Here is a 27,933-nt window from a genome sequence, read left to right as displayed (position 1 = left end):
CCGGGAAAAGTTATGAATCAAAATTTGAAACATCCTCGAAAAAATAAGCATTTTTTACACATTCTGATGTAATTTTCTCGAAAACTATGCAAGATAAATCCAAAAACATACATTCGTTTCCGGAGAAGAACTTAATTTCTGGAAAATCGCCAGAATCGGTCCACATTACATATACCTCCCATACAAAAGTACATATTCTCGGAAATTTGGTTTTTTGTTAATAACTTCCGTCGTAATGTCGATATCTTCACAAAATTTTAGAATTTAAAATCTTATGTCAATGTAAATTATTCAGAGGAAAAATGTTGAATGAGTCCATAATTGGTCATAACTCCCTTGCAAGGTCCCCTCCCGAAAATAACTTAAACGCACATAATTTATTAATAAATTAAGATATCCATATAAAATTTGGTACAAGTATTGTTCACACATATAGAAATATTATTATGAAATCTTTTTCCGATCGGACCATAATTGGTCATAGCTTTCAACAAGTTCCCTCCCGAAAAACACTTAAACTCGTATAACTCATTACTTAATTAAGATATCCATATAAAATTTCGTACAAGTATTGCTCATATACACAAAAATATTACTAAGAATTTTTTTCCATCAGTCCATAACTGGTCATAGCTCCCAAACAAGGTCGCCTCGCGAAAATAACTTAAACGCACATAACTCATTACTAAATTAAGATATCCATATAAAATAATAATATCCATATAAAATAAACACACATACAAGGTTCCCTTCCGAAAATCAGAAAAAACGCACATAACTCATAGCCAGATATTTATATCCACACATTTAGCAAAAATATTGCTCTTATATACATAAATTCACTATAAAATTGTTTTATGATCGGTCCATATTTGGTCATAGCTCTCATACTAGGTCGAGAAAATCACTTAGATTCACAATATTTATTAGCAAGTAATGATATAGATACAGAATTCTGAAATTTATTTCTCGTATACTAGGTCCAGTCCCTAAAAGCGCTTTAACCGTATTTAAAGAGCATTATCAATTTGTGTTGAACAAAATGTTGTGTAGAACAAAATTATATATGTATTTGTATTTTGAAAATCTTTAAATCTTTCACACATGCATGCATGCAAATTATTAAATTTATAATTTTCAATAAATTTTCGAATTGTAATAGATTTAACTGTTGGGATTTTGGGACATGAGAAAACTTTTTTCTACAAATATTTGATCAATTAGAAAAGTTATAACATAGAAGTAGCTGGTGGAGGGTATTTAAGATTCGGCACAGCCGAATATAGCACTCTAACTTGTTATGATCCAAGGACGAAGCCAATTGAAAATGGTTAAAATAGGTTTATATTTCATTTAGCCGGCATACAACTGAAATACTAGATCCTTATTTATGAAAATACAAAAACAACATACAGTGTGTGACAAAACAATGGAAACTTTTAATAAATTTTCTCAAATACAAAACTTTAATAAAATATTTTATATTTTTATTTGTATATATCTCTTTATACCCAAATGAATAACATTTTATGAATATAATTAAATTTAAAAAAATATAACAAGATTAAAGTATTTGGTTTTCTGTTACTACCATAGCAATGGAAACTTTGGTATTATCTTAACAAAATTGGTCAGAATTTGTCAAAAACTCAGAATATAGTTCTGTATCTTTTACTTTGTATTGCTGCATGACATCTGAGATGCATTAAAACAATATTTGTATAGGAAAAATTTGAAAATTTTAGCTATTCCCTTATTTCCGCATCCTTCTATTTAGACCTGAAAGGACAATTTTTGAGTCCATATCTTTATACTACTGTTCTCTATAGATTTTCTTAACGATTGATATATGGTGAAAAGGCAGGCCACTTTAATACAGGTAGAATTTTTGAGTCTAGCCACTCGATTGCAACTCGAAAGTTGGCTTTTGGGCCATTGTCGTTTTTAAATCTCCAAACTATGGGCCTAGAATCCACAGGGGTTGAATACTTTATGTTTTTTAATGGAAATCTATCATATACCATACATAGTATATTTTTTATAATTGAATTCGACCAATACCTTGCCCTAAAAAATTGTTCTTTACCATAATTTTGCCACCGCTAAACGCTAAACTTCTTTGGATCCAGTATTTTTTCCCCTTTGGCCACTTTACAAATATCCTAAAACTAAATTTGGACACGCCCATAATAAGGATATTTTTTCATATTAATTCGACCTGTTTATGTTATCTTTGGCAATGAGTAGAAGAATAGAATGGTTCTTTCTAAAACTAAGACGTTTTCCCGCAGGGCGACTACAACCAAGGCCAGTCTAATTTTCCATGTGGTTAACTTTTTATTATTCTATTGTCACCAAGTTATCCTGTATTAGAGCAGTTTTATGAGGTCTTCAACCTATATGTTGAGTTTTCACTAAATCTTTTTTATCAAATTTTTTAATATTTTCAAAAGTGTTGATTTATTGACATGCAAATTCTGATGAAAAATAATAAAATGCAACAACAAATGCACCAAAATTTTTATTTTAATATTTTTTTCTTGGTTTTCCCATTTTACACAATCTCTATTTTAAAATGGAAAACATAAATTTACTTTTTACATATTTTTTCCAATTTTATTTATGAACAAAAATCTAAATTCTCTTAAAAAAAGGTAGGTAAAAAACTTAGTTGATTCACTGTATGTATGATTTCATGTTTCTATGTTCAATAATTCACAAAATTAAAAAATACTTGAATGACGAAAAAATACCAAAAAAAAACATTTCCTACAGATTTTCATCAGGATTTTTAATGTTAAATTTTATAATTTGGAGCTCAGTATTATAAAAGTACATTTTTTTAAATAACGAAAAAGTATCAAAAGTACCCCATTTATATGTTCTCATTTAATCTGGGCGCTACAGGCATATTGTTATGCTTATAGGATTAATATTATAGAAATTGTATTTTCAAAATTATAACGGTATTATTAAGTCTAGACAACTACCACTAACCAAAAATTTAAAATAGTTGTAAAAAAAGTAGCAGCAAAATAAAGCAGTTGCGTTAAAGCACTACTTTTACAACTCTGTATTTTTAATTATAAAACAACAAACAGTGATGATAATAGGGACTTTTTTTAATCACTGGATTTATTTTGTATTTATTTTATTTCAATAAAAAAAACAATCTTTGGAAGCTGAAATTTAGTTTTGGGCACCATTATCTGAAAATACACTGTATAAGCGTTTCTGTAGCTAAAAGAAGTAAATTCAAATAAAATAACACCTTTTTAACAAATTGCAAAAATTTGTATCGAAAAATTCTAATTTAAACAATAAATTTTGAAATAACTCCATCTTTTGGCCGCTTCTGACAATATGATTTGAAACTTATTTAACCTCGATTAAGGAAGTAAATTAAAATAAAATAACACCTTTTTAACAAATTGCTAAAATTTGTATCGAAAAATTCTAATTTAAACAATAAATTTTGAAATAACTCCTTATCCTTATCCACCTGGTATACAGTGCAAGAACTAACATTTGGACACAGGGTACACAGAGACGTCACGAACAAAAAGCTATTTTCCTCTCTTTCGCACAAAACGAATTCAATGATTTTTTTAGCTGTATTTTATATACCTCTTCTCGCCAAACAATTTCAAAATCAAACAAAAGCTGATTTTAGACTTTTTCAAGTGTCAAAAGTGACATCTCTGTATACTTTGTGATTTGGATTTAATAAATCCAAATGTTTAAAAAATGCTGCAAATATTCTAATTGAATTTTTCCTTATTAATACCACTCATTTGGGAACTATGTTTTAGATTAAAGGCCAGAAAAGTGCTTCCTGAATGTAGCCATGACAGATTATTAATACGTAAAAGAAAAAAGATATCTTTAAAATTCGTTTGTTAATTTCAGTGATTTAAAAATCGCTAAATTTAAAAACAAAATAGCTAAAATGCCATCACTGTACATTAAGAAAAAAAATTGGCACGCATTTTTGTGGCTAAATTAGCTGCTCGAGGAATTTTAACTTCCAAATTTAAATGAATTTAAAATCTAAAAAGTTTCTAAATTATTTTGAACTTAAAAGAAAACAGTTAAATTCTTGAAATCAAACAAAGGTATTGTTGTTTTGCAACTTCTCAGAAATTATTATCATAACAATCCCCGTAATTGTTGTTTTTTACAGCCAGAAATCATGTCTCGTGTAACACGCCGCAAACATGTCCTCAAAGAAATGATGGAGGACGATTTTGAATTGCCTAAAGACAATCAACAGATAGTACGAGTAGTTTGCAGTCGAGGCAATAATCTGCATGAGGTGGAAACCGCCAATGTGGATGATGAACGTTTTTTAGGTAAGGTTAACTAACCAGCAGCACAGAACTAGTGTTGGTTATTTGTTACTTTTACTAAGCAACATGTTACTTTTGCAGTCACCATGCCCACAAAATTTCGCAAAAATGTTTGGGTCAAACGGGGAGACTACATACTTGTCGAGCCCATTGAAGAGGGTGACAAAGTAAAAGCAGAGATTTGTAAAATATTAACTCCCGAACATATTAAGGAGTATACAAAGGCCAATATTTGGCCAGAACGTTTTGCCAAGAAAAGTAATCAGAATATTGAAAATGATATTCAAAATAACAAATATGTGGATAGTGATAGTGACGATAATGACTTGGAGCCAAACATGAACAGGCCGATGCCAACAAGGCATATTGAGGAAGATAGTGATGAAGATGATGGCGACGATGATGAAGATTCTAGTTCAGAAGAGGATTAGCTGGTGTTATAAACGTCAAGTGTGATTTACAATTGTTTTGCTTAAGATTACTATGAATAAACTTTAATTACGAGTCTGAATTAAACACTTTCCCGTAAACTCTGGAATAAGACCCTTTGGATCTAATTTTAAAGTTTTAATATAGTTGTTGAATATTGTTTTCTACATCACCGCAGTACGGAGGGTATTATGCGTTTTTGTTGTTTTTAATACCCAGAGAAATATTGATTCTACTCCCACCTTAAAGTATATGAATCGTCACGGAATTACTTTCGGAGCCTTCCAGACTATGTACGTCCGTCTGTAAACATTCTACGCAAGCTACGTGTTGCAAGTTTCAAGATAATTTGATTAAATATACTCTTCCCTTGATTCAAGAATGAAGTCTATTTAGAATAATTAATTACGTATGTACACCGAATTGGGCTTTTGAGCTCATAATTATGTTTAATTTTCTACTATCAGGCTTTATTTAAACCTCGTCCCCAAAATTTACTTATAGGCACTAGTATCGCGATGAATTTCTGCATAAATAAACTTTTTGTAAACGTTAATCAACGTTAATCCGAACATTTATAAGCACAGGTCCCGTTTACAATTACGATTACAAAAAATATATTCCAACAAAAAAATGGAATCGTAATGAAGAGAAGAATTATTTCCTTTTCGTTTTAATGTATTACGATTCTCCATTACGATCGTAGCTAATTTCTTGTAAGTTGTAATTTTAGTGACGGAAGCTGAAATCGAAATTCAGAATATCAATGTTGCTAAAAGGTGAAAATTTTGATTCGAATTGAAATACAGAATGGTTATGATTAACTGATCTTTAAAACGTTTTTGCTTATGAAAGTAAGTTCATAAAGATTTCGTTTATAAAGTATTACTTAATATTGTAACCCAAATGTTCCTAGTACACACTTCTTGCGATCACAAGGGTAACACAACGGAACCAACTTAATGGACCCACCAAGTGAGCTGCTTTTCTAACAGCTGTCCTCGATACCTAACCTAGTAGAACATAATTATTGCAGATTTAAAACATTATTTAAGATCTTTTTTATTTAAAGCTGGAATTTTATTTTTATTCTTCATTGTTATTTTATTGCAGGTTGAAATTATTATTTTTTTTGCATTTTTGCATGTAAATTTAACATATTTTTTCTTTGAAATATATTTTACTTACTGCTACATAGAGAATAGAAATTGCAAAGAAAGGAAGGGTAGTTGGGGGATCAGAAAAAAAATCGAAGAAACTAAAACTAAAAATTTTTGTAATAGTTTCGTTGTTCTTATTGCTGTTTTTATGGATGGATGTTGTAGTATGAGTCAATGTTTTTAATAATTGAAAAAAAGAATCCAAAAATAAAAAATACTTTATATAGCAATACCAATATAAAATTTATTGGTTTTCAATAAATTCATCTTTAAATATTTTTGTTGAGTTGTATAAAAAAAATAATACAAATTTCGTAGACTTAAAATGGAGACAGAATAAGTTATAGAAATGCTTTAAAAATGGTGGCATATTTAGTTAAATATTTTCATATTTATTTATATTTTAATAAACTGGTGGTCAGTTTGTTATTATTTATTTACTTTTATAATTTTATATCAGGTTGATTTGTAATTTTTTGTTGTGTTATGCAAAAGCTACAAGATAATTATAATAATAAGTACTAATGTAATGTAAAAATATTTGAGATCCTTTCAGTTTTTCTTTTTATTAAGCCTTCTTGTGAAAATGTCTTTCATTCACATGCATTTATAAATAGAAACGACTACGAGCCTGAGAAAAGAGTGAGTGAGTGTTTATGAGTCTGGTGAGGATAAGAACTACACATATCAAGTTGAATTTATTTGCAAACAATCTAAATAATAAAACTAATGGCATTTTTCTACTATCGATGTTGTTCAATTTGATTTTTGTCTTCCTGTCTTAAGCATATTCTGCGAAAATAGAAAATGTGCTAGCTGGTTGATTTTGTTGTTGAATTTTAAAATTTTTGGTTTTATGATTTATGTGTGTACTATGTGATAATTTTAAACTTATATCAATGTGAAAAATATTTCTTAATAAAATACAGATATCTATCACTTTGTTTTTGCCTCTTTACTATATTGCAAATTCCATTAGCCACTAATTGTTGTAGTCAAATTCAGATTGTGTTTCTCGTCCTCGTCTTGTTTCTCCACAATTGATACGGAATCATTTGAACTGCGCACATCCTCGGTACTGGCAATACCGCTTTCCTCTAAAGAAGGCCTTTTATTGGTTGGTGTTTCAGTGGTTGTGTTGTCGGTGTCCGTAGCGGTAGTGGCGACATTGTTACTATTACTTGGTGTATTAGGATTTTGGGATTCTATTAAAGGCAGCGTAGAAGGTCGTATTTTTGTAAAAGGGAAATGTGATTGATTTTCCAACTGGGGCGTGTGAACGGCAACGATTTCTGTTTGTGTAGCAGCTGAATCTCTTTTTTCTACCTGGGACGTTGTCACATTAGTTGTGGTTGCCGAGTTGATGACATGTGCTGCATTATGCGGTGTTGTAGATAAAGCTTCAGCTACTCCCGCCGTTAAAAGACGTTTAACATTTTCTTGTGGCAAATTACAAAACAATGTAAGACAATTCAAAATGTCTCTCATGGAACCTTGCAATTGCTGGACCTTTAAATAGAGAGTTGACAATATTTATTTAAAAATTGTATTAATTTATGTGATTAAATTGTATTTACCTGATTCGTTAGCATGGTGCAGGTTTTTGCCAAATCATTAACCACCGTGGTTGAACTGTTATCCAAACTTAAGGTATTTTGATTTTGTTGATTGCCTATCGATGTCGTTGAACTGGTATTTTCAATATTTTGACTATCGATTGTCGTATTAGTGTTGGTTGCTGTTGTATTTTGCATGGATGAGACTTTTTTCCATAATGCATTAATGGCCTGCATTTGCAATTGTTGGATTTTACGCTCATTTTCTAACTGAGCTTTTGTCATTTCCATGTCTTTGGTTAATTTACTAAAAAAAGAGTTATAAATAATCTCAAATCATCAAGAAGACATCTTTTTTTGTTTTATTGACTTACTCTATATATTCATGAGTACGTTTCTTTAGTAGTTTTTCTGCAATATCCTTTGTTTTCTTGCGAGTTCTGTAGCCGCGCCATATTTTCTGTATAACTACTGCCGAATTTTCAGTGTCGGGACTAAGATTATGACTAGAATTTTCCATATTTTGTTTAAGTTGTTGGCATCTTTAAAAAAAACTAATGTTCATAACGTTTCGTAAAATTACACATTTGCATTTACCTTTGAGCAGCTTTATTACGTATCGTTTTCAGTTTGTCCACATTTATGTGGTCACTATCATCATCTGAACTGCCACCACCAGAACAATCATCCGGTGCAGCAACGAGCATTGAATTGCTAATAAATTGTCTTGATTTCATTTGATGGTCCATGTGTAAAGCATGCTGTTGATTACCCACATTCTTTTGATTTGTATGCTGGTGCTGAGCAGTATTAGTGGTGTTTGTATGTGAATTTGTTTTTCTTGGACTCATTGTTGGACTACGTTCTGTGGTATTGCGTTTTAAATGAGGACTACGCATTTTTGGAGAATTTAAGCGATTATCTGTCAAAGTATGAATACAATTTTCAAAATATAATTCAAAAGAAAAAAACATGTTGATAGTTAATTTGACGTGGATTTCACAGTTACTTTACCTTTGTTTTTATTAATTTTTGTCTGCTGTATTTGAGTATTTATGGCAGATACCGTAACTCTTTGAGCCACTGCGGCAGGACAAACGTCTGGGCTCATAAGGGTTTCGGGTACAGGCACCATTTTTGAGGCAGCATTTAAAGGTCCTCCTAAGAAAAATACATTAAGTAATTAACATTAAAATTGTGACCAAAATGAATACCATTATAGGGATTTGGTGTTATGGTGCGAGGTGTGGAATCTTGCGAGTTATTCATTTTAGAATTTGAACTGTTGACATTGGAACCTTCTAGACTCTGCGACATTAATGTATCACAATTTTTAATATTCTCTATTAAAGAAGTTGTCATCTGTACTAAATGATTAGCATTAGCTACTAAATAAAATAAAAATTATTAAAATAATATATACTAAATGTAAGTTCTATTAAAAAAGTACCTTGTTCATTTGTTGTATTACCATGATAACTATTTACCATAGAATCTGGTGAACCCTGACGGCCACTCAAACGAGAAACTGTAAAAAATATATGTATAATATACTATTTAGATATTACATGCGGCATTTTGTTAATACTTACACCTAGGAGACTGTATACGACTAGCTGGCTTTTTCCGACCCGAAGATGGTGAATTATTAGCAGATGGATTAGAATTTTCAGAAATTTCTTCTTGCAACTGACGTTGATGATGTTGTGCTTTGCTAAGTATTAAACGTAACTTACGTTCATTCTCATTTTCTAATGCTTTACCAATTAGAGGACATACTGAACTTAAATACTTGGCCAAGGCAGCTTGTTCGCCCAAACGAAAACTGCGCCCTCGTCCCTGACTGTATAACCATTCGGCCTTAAGGCTGAAAGAAAATTGTTTTCTAATTAAGTCGAATTTATTCGATAATATTAAAAAAAAACCTTTACGAACCTCTCAATTGGATCCACCACAAATCCATCAATAATTTTTAATGTTAGACACCAATTTAAAACAAATGGTCTATGATCGAAACCGCTGCAAAACCAGTTATAAATTAAATTATTTATAATTATTATTTAGTTTATGACTTACTCTGGTCCAGCAGTCATTGAGACACAGGGATTTTCATTAATCGTTAAGCTATTTAAATTAATAAGATTTGTTAATGAACAAATTTCATTAAGATCACTTATATTATTTTTAGCCAAAGTTAGAGCTTCTAGTGAAGTCGGTAAATATTTGTCACATTGTCTTAAATGTGTTAAGCGATTACCATGCAAGTATAACTCCTGTAATTTAAGAAAATTTTTATAAAGTTGTCATTTATATAGTATCTCCAATATTGTATGTGTATGTATTTTTAAAATGTTTATTAATGTTTCTAAAAAAAACTTAATGTTAATGGTGTTTGAAGTAGACTTGGTTAATCTGTATAATTAATCATGACTCCTTAAGTATGATATACTATTTTAAAATGATTTCTCTGATACAGATTTTAGTTGGATGATATAAAATTTACACATTGTCAGATCGAATAATTGATGTTTCAAATCATGTAGTTAACTGAGGTCTTCATATAACTGATATCAAAATACATACTGATTCAGTATATATATGTATAGTTTTTGGTTTAGAAATCAAGTCTAAGTACTTTCCTCTAAGTACATAGTTAAAAAAATGATTTTACTCAAAAATGTCTAGGATTGCGTCAAATGCATTTACATTTTTACAGACAAACTAAACCATACCTTAAGGTTTTTCAGAAATGAAATATCCGATATACTGCCAATACTATTTTCAGCTAAATTCAAAAATTCCAATTTTATATTCGTATTCAAATGTTCAATTGTCTTGATGTTATTTCCCTCCAGATTTAAATAACGCAAATGAACGCACTCCTTCAGACCTTCAATTGATAGTATGCCATTGAAGGATAGATTTAAATCTCTTAAACAATGTAGACGGCAAACACCATACATGCGTAATAATTGATTTTTACTTAAAGACAACTGCAAAAGAAACCAAAGAAAAAATAAGAAGAAAAAACAATACATTAGCATGTCTATATATCTTACAATGTCGTCTGATATATTATTATTTAAAGTACATTTACCTTTTCAATTTTGAGATATGAATCGATATTATCAATTTTTTGCAATTCATTTTCATCCAATAGTAAAGTACGAACATTTTGAGCGTCTTCTTGTTTTGGCACCTTCTTCAGTTGTTTGCGAGACAAGTCCAAAATTATCTTTTCGTTTTCTTCTTCACCTAAATATGTCAACAATAAAGAAAGTAGCCGTTAGTCGAACTTATATGGCGACATAGTTATATATTTAATTTGTTGTGGTTCAGTTTTATTCAATAAATAGTAATTTATTTTGAGGGCCTTAAGTTATGTTTTGAGAGGGTTGGTAACATGACGTCATATTTATGGCATTTAATAAATTATTAATACTATTATTACCTATTGAAATCATAGACTTAGGGGTGGCATTTTACAAAAATATTTGAAATTCTTATTGCCACAAAAGAAAAACCGGAAAGCCAGGGCAATTAAAAAGTGAAGGAATTCAGGTAACATATAAACACATACTTACTCTCAAACCACCCAATTCATCAGACATATGGATGTAAATATATATGTATATGTATTAAATATTGCGTGTAATCCAATTGGAGTTGCAATAAACAACTCCAACCAGCAATTCCAATGATATAATTTTATATTGCAATCAAATTTTGAACTTACTCATTTTTTAATTTTTTTATGTAGAAATATGGCTTGATAAATATTTTAATACTTCCTAACTAGTCCTTTCTCGGCTTGCTAATGGAAAAATCAATTTTCGTCCTTTTGTTTTGGGGGAGTTTTTTATATTTCTACTGCAGACGATGCGGCTATTCTTTTTTTCTTTTTAAATCTTTGTAAGTTTTACAATGATCTGTAAAGTATTCATGTTTTCATCCTTATACATTATTTATTACTTATATATTATAAAAATTATTATTATTTTATTTTTAATTTAAAATAGCGTATTTTATATATTTCTCACAAGTGTTTTTCAAAATGCAAATGCTAGAGAACTGTGTCGACAAACATTCACGACGGCGGCGGTTGACACTAAAAATGTCGGCACGGGTTAAAACCGTTTAAAAATTTTCGGCGTTATTAAACAAAAACTGTGCCTCTGTTTTGTATTTTTCGAATCGAGAAAAAAAACATTGAATTATAAGAGTCCTCCACATTTTAGTTGTTTCAGTCAATATATTGTTATAATTTCTAAAAATTGCACATTAAAAATAAAAATAATATACATTCATATGTATTTGAATTACGTGTGTTCACTCTATGTTAAACACAGAGTGTCGCCAGATTGGGGATTTCAAGATTTGGAGACAGATTTTCATGGGGATATTTTATAACTTTTGCTCAGTTTTCTGAAGACCCCAGATACCTATTAAAATAAGCAATATCCGTCCATAATTAATTAATAATATAGGCAAAAATCCTAGACAACCTGAGAAAATTTCATCAAATGCAATTTCTCAAATGCATGAAGTTTAATACATATCGTATAATTTCCAAATAGTTTGTGCGATTTGTATTAATCTTGGTGTCAAATTAATGGATATGTCTTTAAATGGATATGATTTTAAAATTTTAAGGATATAAAAATTTATTAAAATATATTTACTGAATTGTTTTTCAATATGTGTATTTAATAAAAGTGGACAATCTACGGAAATCAACATTATATTTTGATTTTACTTTTCAGGAGAAAGAAGTGTAAATAATGTCTTTTGAAAATTTCATCTATTTATACCATTGAGAATTTTCAATATATTTTTCTCCAAAAATGCATTCTTCATCACACACTTATATTATAAATATTATTCATATAGCACTATTATTAGTTAAGTCACTAAAAAATATATTATTACTGTAATATTAAACAGTTATTTTCTTGATAAATAAGGAAATCCGTGTTAGGAAAATACTGGACATTACTTTTTGGACTAGAACAAAACCAAATACATACACGTGAAAGCAATGATTTCATACATAAGAATTGGGTACTCAGTTTTCAACTTTCTGATCTTTTTAAATGTTTCTATTCTTAAATTTTATGAGTATCAAATTAAATTGATCCTGCTCTGGAAATAAAAAGTATATTGCTTTCATTTTTCATGTTAAAGGTTGTAAATTATGACCTTTAAATAATATTATTATTTAAATTTTCTGAGAATTTCCAATATATATTTTTATTTTATTGGGAATTTATATTTATTTAAAAAAATATAATGGAAATTCCCAAGAATATCAAAGGATTGACTAAACTAATCAGTAAATACATTGTAATAAATTTTTATGTCCTTAAAACTTTGAAGTCCTTTAATAGGGAGAGAAGATCAGAAAATTAAAAACTGAAACGCAGTTTCCCTTTAAAAGACTTCATTGTATATGGTCACGTTCAATTCCAATAAAAAATGTTACATTGTATCACTGTATAGAAATAAAATATTTTTAAGAATTGCTAAACTAGAAACATAATCATTAAGTTAAAACCAAGAATAATAAAATCAGATATGCGACATTAAACTTCATTCTTTAAAAATAAATAACTTTTTGATTGATTTATTTTTCAAAATTTTTGTTTCATTCTTATCTAATAAAGTTAGCGATATGTTGCCTGAAAAATAGCATACTTTTAGGATGGTCAAACACTATATTTGGCAATGCTATTTAATGTAATTAAAATGGCAACTTTTTCACATTAATCAGAAATTATATATATCATACATATTTTTAATACCTTTCTTCATGAAATTGTATTTGGCCGTCGCGGAAAATTATAGTGGCAGTCGCCGCAGGTCTCTGCATCTGTTTTTTACAAAATTTGGCGCAATCAATTTGTTTATTTCACAACAATTAGCAAAATAATAGCAACACAAATTCTCCAATAATGTCCGGAACGTTTGAACCACGCACTCTCATCAATGGCAATATGTTAAGAACCCATTTGGGACAAAATATAAGCATTATGTTATGTGTGGAGGATGAGGCTGGTACAAACTTAACTGGGACCTCTACTGATGACCAAAAAATTACTGTGAGTTTGTCCGATTCGGTGGGAGCGACTAAAGGTGATTGGATAGAAGTCATAGGAAAAGCATCTGGTCCCTCGGCAATACGAGCTAGTGAGGTTGGTATAATATGAAGTGTAGTTGTCATTATTATAAACAATTTTTTTATTCTAGGCAATTTTGTTTGGTGGAGAGAATGTGGATTTTGATAAAGAAGGCTACAATATGATGGTTTCATTTATGAACAATTGTAAAGAAATTTATCGCCATGGTTAATTTTTATTAATAAATTTAATAATAAGTAAGTTGAGTGTTGAGTGAGTCTTATTTTTTTAATGTTTTGTCACGTGGAATATTCCCTCATTGGAATGGATAGAATTTTTGCAAATATAGAGTAATGAAACCGAATGACAAAATTATATTTCAAGTATTCCTATTTGTATGAAATATATCTCATTCTGATATCACGAACAATCGTAAGGGATTTCCCAATGTGGAAAACATCTATACAAAATGTGTTGACCGATTGTCACAGCAAAAGTTTTAACTGATGCTTTTCTTTAAATAACCATTTGGGCTTTCTCCGCTATGGTGTTGTAGGAAATAAAAATACACAATTATTTTCAGTTCAGAATGTATTTTTTTTAATAATTTTTTTAAATTTGATTTTAAGTAATTTTTTTCCAACCATTTCAAAAAATTTTAAATTTTCCAAAAAAAAAAACTATAATTTTCCTTTAATATGTAAGCGTCATTAGTCTTTTTTCTTGAATATTGCCGCTTTATAAACTTCGCTTACTTTATATGGCATTCGTTCCAAGTCTTCCATAAGAGACATTTCCTCCTTTAGATTATTCAAATACATACGTTGTAATTTACGTATCATGGGGTTAATAACTTTCGAATTGACAACATCATCTAGGGATATAGTCAATGTGTCGGTATTCCGACAATCTAAAAAATCTCCTTTACCAATTTCAGTCATAACATCCTTTTGTGATTGTACAGTTAGTAAGCGATCTGTGCAATGTTTACATCCTGGTGTCAGAGGATACTGGGTAGAAGGTTGTTCTTGCAATCCACAGGCATTATTTTCACCAGTGACATCTACATCCGTATTGCACATTTGTTTAAGAGTCTCATCGATCACTTCATGTAGCTTACACTGAGACGTTACCATTTTCCGTAAGTCGTGTGAACTTTTGCGACTTACCACCGTTTTCGAAGACTTTTGACTTTTAGCACTGTCTTCTGAGCCATTGCCACCAAGTCCTCCCAAATTTGAATCATTTTCATAAATAAAACGATGATCGCCAATACAGTCGTCTACAATGGCATTCGATTGATACTTACGCGAAGAATTTGAGTTTATAGCCGGAGCCGTTGGTTTGGGATTGGACTGTTTTAAGCAAAAATTGTCATTCATACGGCATTGTCTATAGCAATCACTAATATGATGTGTTGCATGGGTAGGATAGTGTAACAAGCGATCTGCGTCACCACCACTGTTTGAAGACTGATTTAAACTTCGCTGCTTGGCTACAATATTTGATGGTAATTCGTAAAATTTTTGTTGGACTTTCGATGACTGTTCCTTTATATATTGTGCTGGAGACTCGTTTAAATAACTATCACACATTTTTTGCTGAAAAATAAAACTAAATTCTGTATCCAATCGTAGAGATATTCAAATTGAAATATTACTTGTAATTTTGGATTTTTTACATGGCCCATAAAGTCATTTCTAAACTGATTACGATACTCTTTATCATCCATTGTTCTATTGATTTTGGACGAAAAGATCTCTAGTTGACAATAACGTTATTTTTTGTGTTTAAGAAAATATAAGAATGAATTTCTTAAAAGTTGTAGTTAAAAAATATGTTTTAAATTATTTTTTCCTTTTAAAAATTCTGATTGAAGTATTTAAATGATTTTTATAACAAAGGTGAGTTGTATTGTTCCGGAAATCCAATTACTTATTTAACCCATGTTTAGTCCTTTTTAAAACATCTTGGTTTATAAAAATAATTATGTACATGAAGTTTTTTTCACTTTTATCATTTTGGCCTCGAAAAGTATTTTAGTTAAATAAAAGAAAGTTTGTACAGAGCTTCTTAGGGTCTTAATTAAAGCCACCAACTTCGGATCTGATGAAACTGATTGAAGAGGACAAGCCCTCATGGATTTCCTTAATACTAAAGACTTGATAACATTGAACTTAGGTAATAAAGCTACCTTCGTCAATAGAATCAGAGAAGAAGTATTAGATGTAACTATATGTTCAGAAGAGCTTATAAACGAAATTCAGGATTGGAGAGTTTCGGACGAGCACTCCTTTTCTGATCATCGGTACATAAGATTCAAAATACTAAGGCCACCACCAAAGCCTATAAAGTATCGGGATAAGTCTAAAACTAATTGGAGAATGTTCGGGACCTTACTAAAGAACCGTTTAGGTCAGGACACTTTTTAATGTCGAAATAAAGAGGATATAGATGCTAAAGTGAAAACGTTCACAAGTGCCCTGGTTGAATCGTTCGAGGACAGCTGTCCTCTGCGAAAGCGGAGATCTACCCAGGAAAAATCCTAGTTAACTGGGGAGATCTGGAACCTTGGGAAGACTCTTCGCAAACTAGCTATTCGACACCTAAGTTCTAAGGCGGAAATCGCTTTAAACGAAGTTGTTCACTACATAGGTGAATCTTTCGATAGCAAACTGTATACACTGGCGGTATGCATTGACGTCGAAGGCGCTTTCAATAATGTGCACACTGATACTATCAACCGAAAAGATATATTTTTGGTCCTTTTGGTCCATTTGGTCCACAATTTTGGGGCATTTGTACCATATTTTCATATAATTTCATTAAATTTACGATTTTCGACCATATTTGCCATTTTTTCTCTTTTTCCAGAGATAAAACCAAAATTTAATATTGGGATTTAATAGATTCCTTGAGGTGTCTAAAAATAATAATTTTTGTTATAAGGATCAGTTTTTAAACATTCCAAGATATATTTTTGGTATCGATCTTCTGTTTCTAATTAAATTATCTGGATCTTAACACCCTTTTCGTACCACTAGGACCGATATTTTCCGACAAAGTTGGCTAGTATATATTATTGTAGATATAAGCACTAATATATTAAAATTTTCAAGACATCGTAGCGGTATACAACTCCAAAACATGCCTTAACAAAACGTGATCCTATACAGTAAATTTTAGTTGTTACTACTCATAACATTCATGATTATGTTGCCCATTACAACAACATTGTATGTAAAAAATTTTGGGCTTATTTTGATCATAGTAGATAATATTTAAACAGATATCAATATTTTTGAGTTAGACCATAATTATATGGTGGCATTCTGCCTAGAGGCCATTTATTATAAAAATAATGATTCCACTTTATTGAATGGCGCACAATATATTAAAAACTTAAAACGTATAACAGCTGATATATAAAACAATATATAGAAGACAAGTTTCCCCGAAAAATTTTGACCCTAGTATTATAAAAATATACTTGAGTTCCAATAAATTGAATTAGCGATTGAAGAATGATTCTAATAATATATCTTGGAACGTTTAAATACAGATTCTTGTTACAAAAAATATTATTTCTAGATACCTGAAGGAATCTATTAAATCCAAATAACAAATTTTGGTTTTATCTCTGGGAAAAAAGAGAAAAAAATGCAAATATTGCCAAAAATCGCCATTTTAATGATATTACATGAAAAGATGGTACAAATTCCCCAAAATTGTGGACCAAATGGTCCAAAAATATATCCATTCGGTTGATAGTTACCCCTTTAAACAATTTTTAGCAAAAAAACATTCGATTCTAATCTTTGTATTTCGTACAATATAGTCAAATATGAAATACAGAAAAAATTCGTATACTTTTGTGAGGTAATTTTGTGGACTTTTTTAAATAAGGCTAAATTAATTTAAGTAAATGTGAATTTTTAAAGTTTTCAAACAAATTAATTTATTAATTTTGCATACAAAATATGTCATTAAATTTGGTTTCTTTTCATTTTATACCTAAATTCGAATACTTATGAGAGACACTGTACTTTATAGGGTCGGAAAATTATATTATAGAAATTACAAACGGAATGACAAACTTATATATACCCTTCTCACGAAGGTGAAGGGTATAAAAAAACAAAATTTCCTTCAAATAATGTGCAGAATTGTCGCAAAGTTTTCTTAAACAAGTAAGAGTGCTATATTCGGCTGTGCCGAATCTTATATACCCTTCACCATAGTGTATTTTAAACATCTTTTTTAAATTTTAAATTTTTCCCCGACTACATTATTATTACATCAAAAGCTAAACAAAAAGAACAACAACAACGCTAAACGAAATAAAACACAAAATAGACCCCTTCAAACATTTAGAAGACAAAACTATTGCGCATCACCCCAGACGCCACGTCAGAAACACTTCTGGACGATTGTCAGACGAGAACGCACATGTTACAAAAACAAAACACATTGATTTCGAATTTTCGTCTTCTAGAAATACACTTTTAAGTTACTTCCGGATTATAGTTAGAAGAGTGCATCCATTTTGCTTAAACAAAAAAACATGACTGTTGAACTTTTTTCATCTAGAAGTATACGTTTTAGTGACTTCTGTATGAGAGTTGGATGAGAACACACATTTTACAATAACAAAATACATTGTTTCCTAATTTGTATCTTCTTGATTTGTATGTTTATGTCACTTCTTGAAGACAGTTTGAAGAGTGTTCACATTAATGTTGTATTTTATTCATCTGGAAGTGTGGATTTTAGTCACTTCTGGACGATTGTCAGACGAGAGCACACATTTTACAAAAACAAAATACATTGATTTCTAGTTTTCGCCGTCTGAAAGTATAGTTTTAGGTTACTTCCGGATGAAAGTAAGAAGAGTACAAAAAGAAAAAAATATAAATTCTCCATTTTTTAGCGTGAACGCGAAAAAAATAAAAATAAATAATGCAGAAATTTCGCTAAGTTCAGTGATGTTTTGTGTTTTGTCCAGTCATGTTTAGTTTTAATTATTCATTGTTAAACTTAAATGAGTTATTGAATTTAAAGTTCATAGAAAAATAGTGTAATTAATATAATGTGAATCTTAAGTAATAAAAAACAATATGACAGTGTTGTGTTAAAAGTCAACTGTTAATAAACATTTAATAAGTTTTTGTTAATTAGCGAAGTTTATTAAATATACCAAAAAGTAATTATCTTCAAGGATTATATAAATTAAATTAAAAAGTAAGTTGTCATATTTTACATTAAAATACTATTTTAGGAATAAGTTAACAACTCTAAACGGATTCCATTTCCAATATTTTTAAACGAAGTCTAATATCTTAATTGGTTTAGGAGTTATAAGCATTTAAAGACTTTTTCAAGTTGTACGTTTCGTCTTTCATTTGATGAACATTGCATTTTTAACCTATTTAGATTATTTGAGTTAAATCTTATATTTCAATATTTTTTAAACTATTAGCGCGTTTAGGTCCTATTTCAAGATTACGTATGATCACTTTGAGCTAAAATTTTATTTGTATTTCATTATCGTAACAAAAACAAAATACATTAAAATTTTTACTTAAAGTATTCAAACGCTATCTGGAATCATTATATTGAAATTAATACTACTGTTTTATACATAAATTATTTTTTGACTTGGGTCACTCGACACGAAATTGCCCATATAAGATATTTAATATTGAAATCAGATATTTTTAAACCCACTTTTTTTAAATAAATACAATTTTATTAATTTTCATATAGCTTTGGATTTAATTATTCTAATTATAGGTACTTTTTTAGTTATTAACACCAGGTCTTTCTATGACCTATCATATGATACTAATATTCTTAATATTGAGCATGCCGTTCCCAAGATATTAAACCTAAGTAGATAGTTTTTGAACGTGTATAACTCCTTAATTAAAAGAGAGCAAAATAGTATTGCAGTATTAGTGTTAGTGACTGTAAATAATTTCAAAAATAATCCATGGCTAGTAATTTCCAATCTTTATAGATGGTTTAATTCCAAGTTATTTAAAAAATGTTCATGAAAGGTAATGTTTTTATTGATTAAAAACAATAAATTAATTAATTAAATTTTAATTATTTTATTTTTTTTAGAAAGTTGTAGCTAATATTGTACCCCTATTAAAATACTTCTAACCGAATTAAAATATAAAAAAAGGATGTGGTTATATATGTCTTATTTCATCACGCGGTTCCATTAAAAGTGTCGATTATTTGCAGAAAATGTAAAAAATGGATCTGACAGTTTAAATTTTGGTGGTAAATGTATTGGATATAAGAGAATCCTATAGTATAAAAGGTAATTTCAATAAATACAAAAGTATGTATATTCAATATTAATTATAACATTATTTTTATTTATTATGTTGAAGGATTAATGCGTTCCAAAATATAACTCTAACAATTTGATGGATTGATCATAAAATTTATGAAGAAATACAACGTTTACAATTTTTGGAAGTATACCAGTCAGCAGTTGGAATATTAATACAGATTTCCTGAAAATTATCTTATTATAAGGTAATTATTCTAAATTTTTGATACATATGTACATTAGACCGACTCACTCTGTATGGAAAGCAAAAACGTGTTTTTTTTTACCCCTCTCAAAATGTTCCTTGCTTTGTTTTATGATGATTCCCAAAATATTTTAAATCTAGGGATGACCGGAATTATTTTTTTTTTAAATTTTTGTTTGTTTTAAAACAAAATATACAATACGGGGTATCGTTTAAAAGGTATTTTAAAGCCGCGTCCAATGATGTATTAACCATAAATAACCGTCTGCTTATAATTGTCATATTCCAAAATATTTAAAATTGTTAGGTTTTTCACTAAGAAAAATAAAATGTATGCACAATTTTGCTAATTTTGCGCACCACTAGACTTAGCTTCAAAAAACCTTTCAACTGATACCACTATACTATATATATTGTTTAAAAAATACTGTATAATTTAAAACAAAATAACTAAAAGGAGACTTTTTTGTAACCGGTTCAGCTCACGAACGGCCATCGAGAGACTAGAAATATTTTGGGAACCATTATAAAACATAACAAAGATTTTTTGAAGCTGGGTTAAAATATTTAATTTAACATGAAGAATCGTGTTCCCATACGATATTTTCTTTAAAACTGTCCAGCTCACGAATGGACAACACTTAACCGAAAATATTTTGGGTAACATAAGAGCAAATATTATGAGGGGGGTAACTCAAGCACCATTTTTTTGTGAGTCGGTCTAATGTACATATATTACTTTTTTTGTTAAATCAATTATTTTTTCTACTATTTTAATTTTAATTATTTCAATAAAAACTATAAAATTTCATTTTATTTAGATTTATTTTTATAGATTTTATTTTGGTAAGTATACAAATAGAAAAAGAGAAAACTCATCTTCTGGAAGACGAGAATACTCATCTTCTAGAAGAAGAGAAAACTCATCTTCTAGAAGACGAGAATACTCTTCTTCTAGAAGAAGAGAAAATTCATCTTCTAGAAGATAAGATAGGAACACTTCTAGATGATACTAAGTAGTCACTTCAAGAAGTGACTTCCTATTTACATCTAGAAGAGTCTTTGGCAATACCTTACTTCCAAGAGTCATCTAGAAGTTTCTTCTGCGGGTCTTCCAGAAGTATCTTCCACGTTACTCTTAGAGTTCCCCAGCTCGGCATCAGTTCTTCCCGACTGGTGACAAGAATTCTTATACTTCCGCAACATCGCTGGCGAGCTTTTAGCACGTTTGGAAGTTTCACACGGGTAACTTCCGCAATAGAAAATGTTTGTAGGGACAAGGCATCTAAATTAGATCCTAGGATCGGCAGACTTATACTACTACATTTTACACTGGTATAAGTGAAAGAGCGAAAAAACAAGAAATGAGAAATCATTATACTCCCATCTCCACAAAAATGCATGTATGGAAAACTGATATTTAGAAATAATATTAATGTAACACAAAACTAATATTTTTTAGTTTAAAAGTAGCAAATATTTGTTGCCCTGTTTTGCACATATTTATTTTAAATATTAAAATATATGTATATAAAAACACAAATATGAGCTTTTTAACTATATTTGTTATTAAATATATACATATATGTATATATTTAATAATAATTAATATATTAAAGGTAAAAATTAAACAAAAGTACATTAAATTTTGGTTAATTATTTTAATTTGCAAATTATGTTGAAACAATAATTACTTAGTATTATCCATACCTTCATTAATATACTTTCGTTCATTTTCATTGCAAAAGCAAGAAACGAGCGACGACACAACCTTCTTCTATGACAGCTCAAATGAGACTGAATTGTGTTTTCTATGCGTGTGAGTAATCTGTGTAAATTTAGTAACGGTCAAAAAACACTGTGTATAGGAGTTGCCGATCGTGGATCTAAACCAACAGACATCTAAACCATATACCGGCGGATAGAGAGGCAGATAAAAAAATCACCACTACACACACACTATTGGCATATTTTCATTGAAATTGCACTGAAAAAAATATTTGGTTATTTTTAATTTTGAAGATTAAATTGCATTACTGTAAAATGCGAATATTTATAAACAATATGTAATCAATGTACTTAAGAATGATAATTTCTTTACATAGAAACAACGTTTCTAATTAAAATGTACAAAAAAAGTATGAAACAAGATTAACTTATTTACTTTCATTTTATGCATTCTAGAAAATTATTTAGAGTGTACGTTGTTTTTGTAAATTATGCTCTTGCTTTTGCAAGTTGTTTTTGCTTTTTTCAAGTTGTGTTTGCAATTTCTTTAACAAAGCGACATCAACCTGCTTTGTTGAATGCTGTCAAGCAACTAAATAAAATATTTGTATTTTTGATGCTCTTGTTTAGAGGTTCGTATGCGATCGTTTTGTGTACATGTAATTTGCCGAAAATCTTCGTTGTCAGAACAATACTAGCGCCGACGTCTGATCTAAACATACATAACGAAAAACACAGAAAAACAACAACGCAATGACGCCAACAGCGTCGAAACCAAGGGTTCCCAAGCCCTATGCGCTTGGTACTCTTTTGTTTTTGCAAATGCGCTTAGCTATAGACCAGCGTTGCGCGTTCATATTGTTCTGATTACGAAGATTTTCAGCAATTCACACATACATAACCCGATCGTAAATAAAAATCATTGCAAGAGCGTAAAAATTACAAAAATTATCTTTAGTTGCTTGACAGCATTCAACAAAGGTTGATGTCGCTTTGTTTCAGAAATTGTAAACAAAACGTGTAAAAACAACATCACTTGCAAACAAGAGAGCAAATTGCAAAAAACTCATACACTCCAAAAACTTTTTAGGAATGCATAATAATAAAAATACATACAAACGATATTTTTTATACTTTTTTTAAACATTTTATATTAAAAAATCTAATCTTTGTGAAAAAATAACCATTTTTCTTTTCTTTGGATATGTTTTATCTGTAAAATTTACCATTTTACTTGTTATAAAACTTGATCATAACAAGCGTAATTAGGAAATATTTTTTCTAAGTGTTTTTTAGTATTTTCTCACCACTACAATAACAGTTTCTCTTTCTTGGCAGCTATAGACAGTGTGTTTTCTATACACTTATATGCGCTTAACACTAGCAATACGTTGTTGTTGTTCTTAACAGTATACAAGCAAGAGTAAAATAACAACACTTTCGTATTCATTGCTGGTAAACATTGGCGAGACGTAGGTTTTGTTTTTGTTTATCGTAAAAAAAATTGTTTTAAAAAGCACTTGGAAAAAATTTGTGTTAGTTTTAAATTTCAAACTTACATTATTCGCATAAAAATTATTGTACAATAACTCACAATCTACTCTCATATAATTGAAAACGTTTTAAATACTTTTTTCTATTCATTAAAAAATATATTTGCAAAACAAAAGGTAAAATTATTTTATTTAAAAAAAATGCAAATCATATTTTTTTGCTCTGTTTACGTTGTATGCTTGGATTCCAAACATACAAATACACAGCTGAATAAAACCAAATACATCTACACACACACGTGTACATCTTTTTCTATATACAGTGTTGTTGATGCTTTTATAACAATTTTTTGATGAAATTTTCAGAGGTTGTCTCGGATTTTTGCTCATATCTCCGTTATTTACCGACCGATTTTGCTGATTTTAAATAGCGATCTTCTCGAAAGCATGTCTAATAGAATTATTGAAGATTCGGATCTCGCCGATATCTGGGGTCCTCTAAAAACTGATTTCAACAGACAGACAGACAGACGGACATGGCTTAATCGACTCCGCTATCTATAAGGATCCAGAATATATATACTTTATAGGGTCGGAAAATTATATTATAGAAATTACAAACGGAATGACAAACTTATATATATCCTTCTCACGAAGGTGAAGGGTATAAAAATGACTGAGCAAAAAATATCAGAAAATGTGCAGACTAATCTGTTAAATATCTAAAGGAAATTTATATTGTTCGCTTAATTGTCTAATGAAATTACAAAAACAATTCTCTTCAGATTATGTGCTGATTTATCGGATATTCGAAAGCCATTTTTTATTTTACTTCAGAAAACGTGCAGACTATTCTCCTTTATGTCTAAAGAATAATATAGGAATAAAAATAAAATTGTCCTTTGCCAATATACGGATTAGTCTCATAATTGTCGTAACAATAAAATTCCCTTTCGACAATTCAGTAAAATGTCTAAAGGAAATTTATATTATTCGTTAAAAATTCTGATAAAGTATAAGAATTATTTCAGAAAATTTCTGACATCAGACATGTCTGAAAAAATTGTTTACAGAGTAACTTTAAATATCTGTTGGTAACAAAAATGTATTTGCATTGGTGCATTCTAAACACACAGAGTTGTATAAAAAATTACAATTTTTAATTTGTTGGAATTTTCAATACCAAAAATTGAAACTCTGTAAAACAAGATTCAATAACAACAAAAATGAAATGTCAATAAATTAATAAAATTGTTTTCCAGTTCATAAAAATTAAACAAAATTCTAAATGAAAAATGCATTAAAACTATTTAAAAAAATTGCAGTTTTTTGTGGATAACTGCAAAAAAGTAAATTAATCATTTGAGTGTTTTGACAAGTTTTAATTTCTTACAAGAGAGACGATTTCACACGGCACTCGTGGATGTGAAAGAGTAATTTCCTATATGTGAGAGTTGGACTACTTGTTATATTTTGTTTCGAAATTTTACAGATACAAATTTTGAAATCCAGGAGACCTGGAGAAGATGGTCGACTGGAACTTCATGGAAATTTTTAATTAACAACCTATGATATTTGGTGGATAAAATCTTTTAAAGATGGAGATTTAATTTAAAATTTTGTACATTTAAATTTCTTGGGAAGAAAGAAAAATCGGAAGTCCAGGAGACCTGGAGAAGATAGGCGGATGGTACTTCATGAAAATGTTTAACAACCAATCTAGATTCAGACGTGGAAAATTCAATATTGGCATTAAAAAAGGATTAAAGACAATGATTATTGAAGATTTTATGGATTTTGAAGATTGCAAGAGCAACTATACTGCAGACATCCGTTGCGCTCAATTTAAAAAAATCCATACTATTCAACGGCCTTAAAAATACTTAATAATATTAAAAAGTCAAAACAAACATCATCAATTGAAAATGAATTTTATAGCGAAGAATCATCAAATATTATATTAAAAAAATGGACTCTATGGACCAATATAATGGGAAAGTTCGTAGACAAAAATTATACAAGTATTTCCAACAGCCCTGTTGAATTATTTTAACATAACAAAGCATGTAACTTTGGAAAATAAGAAAAATAATATTACCACGGCTTACATAAGAAAAATATATGTATATATCATCGGGAAAATTTAAAATATTGAAAATACATATATGAACAATATTCCGGAAAAATATCAACAAATGAAATTTCAGAAAAAAATGATTCTGAACACGAAAAAAATAAATAAATCGATGGTATACGAGAAACTACTAAACCAGAGTTCTACGTTGAAAAGATCCTTGAAGTATAAAAGATACATATTGCTTTCATACAAAAGAAAAACAGTTTACTGTCCATTAACCATAGATCTAATTGAATATATAAGTTTGAACCCAAAAAAAGTATATACTTATAATAATCTAATAGATATTTATTTAACTATTTTAATTATCCAGAGTGAAATGTCTGCATATTCTACATTAACAAAAGAAGGAAATCTTTTTTATTTTGATAATAACATAAGTATATATAAAATATGACTTTTTATTCATACCAATAGTATATAAACTACACTATACGTTAGTTTACATTAATACAAATAGTTTTGATTTTTAGATTCACGTGAAAATAATTCAATAAAATCAAAATGAAATGTTTGATATATTAACAAAATTAAATATCTCTGAAAATTCTTGGAAAAATGTTAAAATTCCACATGATTTAAAAAATGATAGCTTTAATTGTGGAATATTATTGATCCAATATGTGAAAGCTATCCTTCACAGTAATTCATTAAAAGATTTGATTGATCCGAATATGTATAAAAAGAAAATAAAACTTTCTTTTACAATTTTATTCTGATAATATATCTGAAATATGTGTGGATTGTGGTGACATAGCCAATAAATTTATATTTGAATATAAAGAATGAAAGACCATCCATTTTGCGATAATAAGTAAAAATTATATATAGACTAGTCTAGTTCAAAGTCCAGTCTATAGTCTAGTCTATAGTGTAGTCTATAGTCTAGTTTATAGTCTAGTCTATAGTCTAGTCTATCCACTTAATATCGTAGATAAATAGGTTGTTAAAAATTTTCATGAAGTTCCATCCGCCCATCTTCTCCAGGTCTCCTGGATTTCAGATTTTTCTTCCCAAGAAAATGAAATTTTCAAATATTCAAAAATTTTAAAATTTGGTATCAAATCTCCATCGTCGAAAAATTCAAAAATTTTTAAATTTGATATCAAATCTCCATCATCGAAAGATTTTATCCACCAAATATCATAGATAGATTGGTTGTTAAAAATGTCCATTAAGTTCCATCCGCCCATCTTCGCCAGGTCTCCTGTATTTCAGAATTTTCTTCCCAAGAAATTAAATCTTTCAAAAATTTTAAAATTTGATATCAAATCTCCATCCTCGAAAGAATTTATCCACCAAATATCATAGATAGATTGGTTGTTAAAAATGTCATTAAGTTCCATCCGCCCATCTTCTCCAGGTCTCCTGGATTTCAGATTTTTCTTTCCTATCCACCAGATATCATAGATAGAATGATTGTTAAAAATATCCATGATGTTTCAGCCGACCATCTTCTCCAGGTCTCCCGGATTTCAAAAATTGCATCCGTAAACTATTTTAGATTTTTAAGATTAATCAATTGGATAATTTTCAAGAAATTTAATACGTGACTTTAAATTCTGGACAGTGTGAGAGGTTGGCTACCGCTGTAGTCCAGGAGACCTGGAGAAGATGGGCGGATTGAACTTCATGAAAAGGTTTAACAACAAATCTAGATTCAGACATGGAAAATTCAATATTGGATTAAAGACAATAAATATTGAAGATTTTATGGATTTTGAAGATTGCAAGAGTAACGATACTGCAGACATCCGTTGCGCTCAATATAAAAAAAATCCATAATATTTAACGGCCTTAAGAATATTTACTAATATTAAAAAGTCAAAGCCAACTTCAACAATTGTTCGTAGACAAAAAAGTACAAGAATTTCCAACAGCCCTGTTGAAAATTATTTTAACATAACAAAGCATATAACTTTGGAAAATAAGAAAAATAATGTTGGCACGGGAAAACTCAAAATATTGAAAATACATATATGAACTATATTCCGGAGAAAATACCAACAAACGAAATTTCAGAAGGAATTGGATTCTGAATACGAAAGCAAAATTCCGGCACTAGAGGAAGATGTGTGGAGAAAAGTGCTTAAAGTGGACAAAGAAAAAATAAATAAATCGATGGTATACGAGAAACTACTAAACCAGAGTTCTACGTGGAAAAGATCCTTGAAGGACAAAAGATACATATTGCTTTCATACTAAATAAAACAGTTTTCTATCCATTAACCATAGATCTAATTGAATATAAAAGTTTGAATCCAAAAAAAAAATATATATATATATATATATATATATATATATATATATATATATATATAATAATGTAATAAATATTTATTTAACTATTTTAATTAACCAAAGAGAAATGTTTGCATATTCTACATCAACAGAAGAAGGAAAACTTTTTTTAT

At 29.3% G+C, this 27,933-nt stretch overlaps 4 protein-coding genes across 6 annotated transcripts; 2 read left to right on the top strand and 2 right to left on the bottom strand.

The window, feature by feature from the left end:
* The first annotated feature begins 3,957 nt into the window (after positions 1-3,957).
* Positions 3,958-4,860, top strand: LOC111674942 (probable RNA-binding protein EIF1AD). Its single transcript, XM_023435631.2, has 3 exons — positions 3,958-4,115; positions 4,184-4,352; positions 4,431-4,860. The coding sequence occupies exons 2-3, from the start codon at positions 4,193-4,195 to the stop codon at positions 4,778-4,780; spliced, it is 510 nt and encodes a 169-aa protein (XP_023291399.2). The 5' UTR covers positions 3,958-4,115; positions 4,184-4,192; the 3' UTR covers positions 4,781-4,860.
* A 1,055-nt stretch (positions 4,861-5,915) lies between these two features.
* LOC111674914 (centrosomal protein of 97 kDa) lies at positions 5,916-11,570 on the bottom strand. 3 transcript variants are annotated; one of them, XM_046953970.1, is made up of 13 exons: positions 11,231-11,570; positions 10,592-10,749; positions 10,227-10,487; positions 9,571-9,767; positions 9,430-9,513; positions 9,087-9,361; positions 8,945-9,022; positions 8,709-8,879; positions 8,509-8,655; positions 8,092-8,416; positions 7,869-8,036; positions 7,516-7,801; positions 5,916-7,447 (listed from the first exon to the last, which is right to left on the bottom strand). In XM_046953970.1, exons 1-13 carry the CDS (start codon positions 11,232-11,234, stop codon positions 6,914-6,916), a joined length of 2,688 nt encoding a protein of 895 aa, XP_046809926.1. In that variant the 5' UTR covers positions 11,235-11,570; the 3' UTR covers positions 5,916-6,913. The 3 variants fall into 3 exon arrangements, with proteins under 3 accessions (XP_046809926.1, XP_046809924.1, XP_046809927.1); XM_046953968.1 differs by having other exon boundaries at positions 8,709-8,882; positions 11,231-11,569; XM_046953971.1 differs by lacking the exon at positions 11,231-11,570 and adding an exon at positions 11,079-11,217 and having other exon boundaries at positions 8,709-8,882.
* Positions 11,571-13,327: 1,757 nt separating this feature from the next.
* LOC111674949 (replication protein A 14 kDa subunit B) lies at positions 13,328-13,871 on the top strand. The gene is made up of 2 exons (XM_023435636.2): positions 13,328-13,685; positions 13,741-13,871. Exons 1-2 carry the CDS (start codon positions 13,446-13,448, stop codon positions 13,840-13,842), a joined length of 342 nt encoding a protein of 113 aa, XP_023291404.2. The 5' UTR covers positions 13,328-13,445; the 3' UTR covers positions 13,843-13,871.
* A 309-nt stretch (positions 13,872-14,180) lies between these two features.
* Positions 14,181-15,490, bottom strand: LOC111674943. Its single transcript, XM_023435632.2, has 2 exons — positions 15,271-15,490; positions 14,181-15,211 (listed from the first exon to the last, which is right to left on the bottom strand). Exons 1-2 carry the CDS (start codon positions 15,340-15,342, stop codon positions 14,321-14,323), a joined length of 963 nt encoding a protein of 320 aa, XP_023291400.2. The 5' UTR covers positions 15,343-15,490; the 3' UTR covers positions 14,181-14,320.
* Positions 15,491-27,933: the final 12,443 nt, after the last annotated feature.

Source organism: Lucilia cuprina, chromosome 2 (assembly GCF_022045245.1).
Source record: "Lucilia cuprina isolate Lc7/37 chromosome 2, ASM2204524v1, whole genome shotgun sequence".
In the NCBI taxonomy this organism is placed as follows: domain Eukaryota; kingdom Metazoa; phylum Arthropoda; class Insecta; order Diptera; family Calliphoridae; genus Lucilia; species Lucilia cuprina.
The sequence above is the reverse complement of the archived record's forward strand: the minus strand, read 5'-3'. Positions and strand labels throughout refer to the sequence as shown.

Coding starts and splice junctions, on each gene's coding strand:
- LOC111674943 (XM_023435632.2), bottom strand. CDS start 15,342: ATGGATGATAAAGAGTATCGTAATCAGTTTAGAAATGACTTTATGGGC. Junction 15,212..15,270: donor TAAAAAATCCAAAATTACAA/GTAATATTTCAA, acceptor TTTATTTTTCAG/CAAAAAATGTGTGATAGTTA.
- LOC111674914 (XM_046953968.1), bottom strand. Junction 9,514..9,570: donor TCAATGACTGCTGGACCAGA/GTAAGTCATAAA, acceptor CTGGTTTTGCAG/CGGTTTCGATCATAGACCAT. Junction 8,883..8,944: donor TAATACAACAAATGAACAAG/GTACTTTTTTAA, acceptor TATTTTATTTAG/TAGCTAATGCTAATCATTTA.
- LOC111674942 (XM_023435631.2), top strand. CDS start 4,193: ATGTCTCGTGTAACACGCCGCAAACATGTCCTCAAAGAAATGATGGAG. Junction 4,353..4,430: donor GGATGATGAACGTTTTTTAG/GTAAGGTTAACT, acceptor TTACTTTTGCAG/TCACCATGCCCACAAAATTT.
- LOC111674949 (XM_023435636.2), top strand. CDS start 13,446: ATGTCCGGAACGTTTGAACCACGCACTCTCATCAATGGCAATATGTTA. Junction 13,686..13,740: donor CGGCAATACGAGCTAGTGAG/GTTGGTATAATA, acceptor TTTTTATTCTAG/GCAATTTTGTTTGGTGGAGA.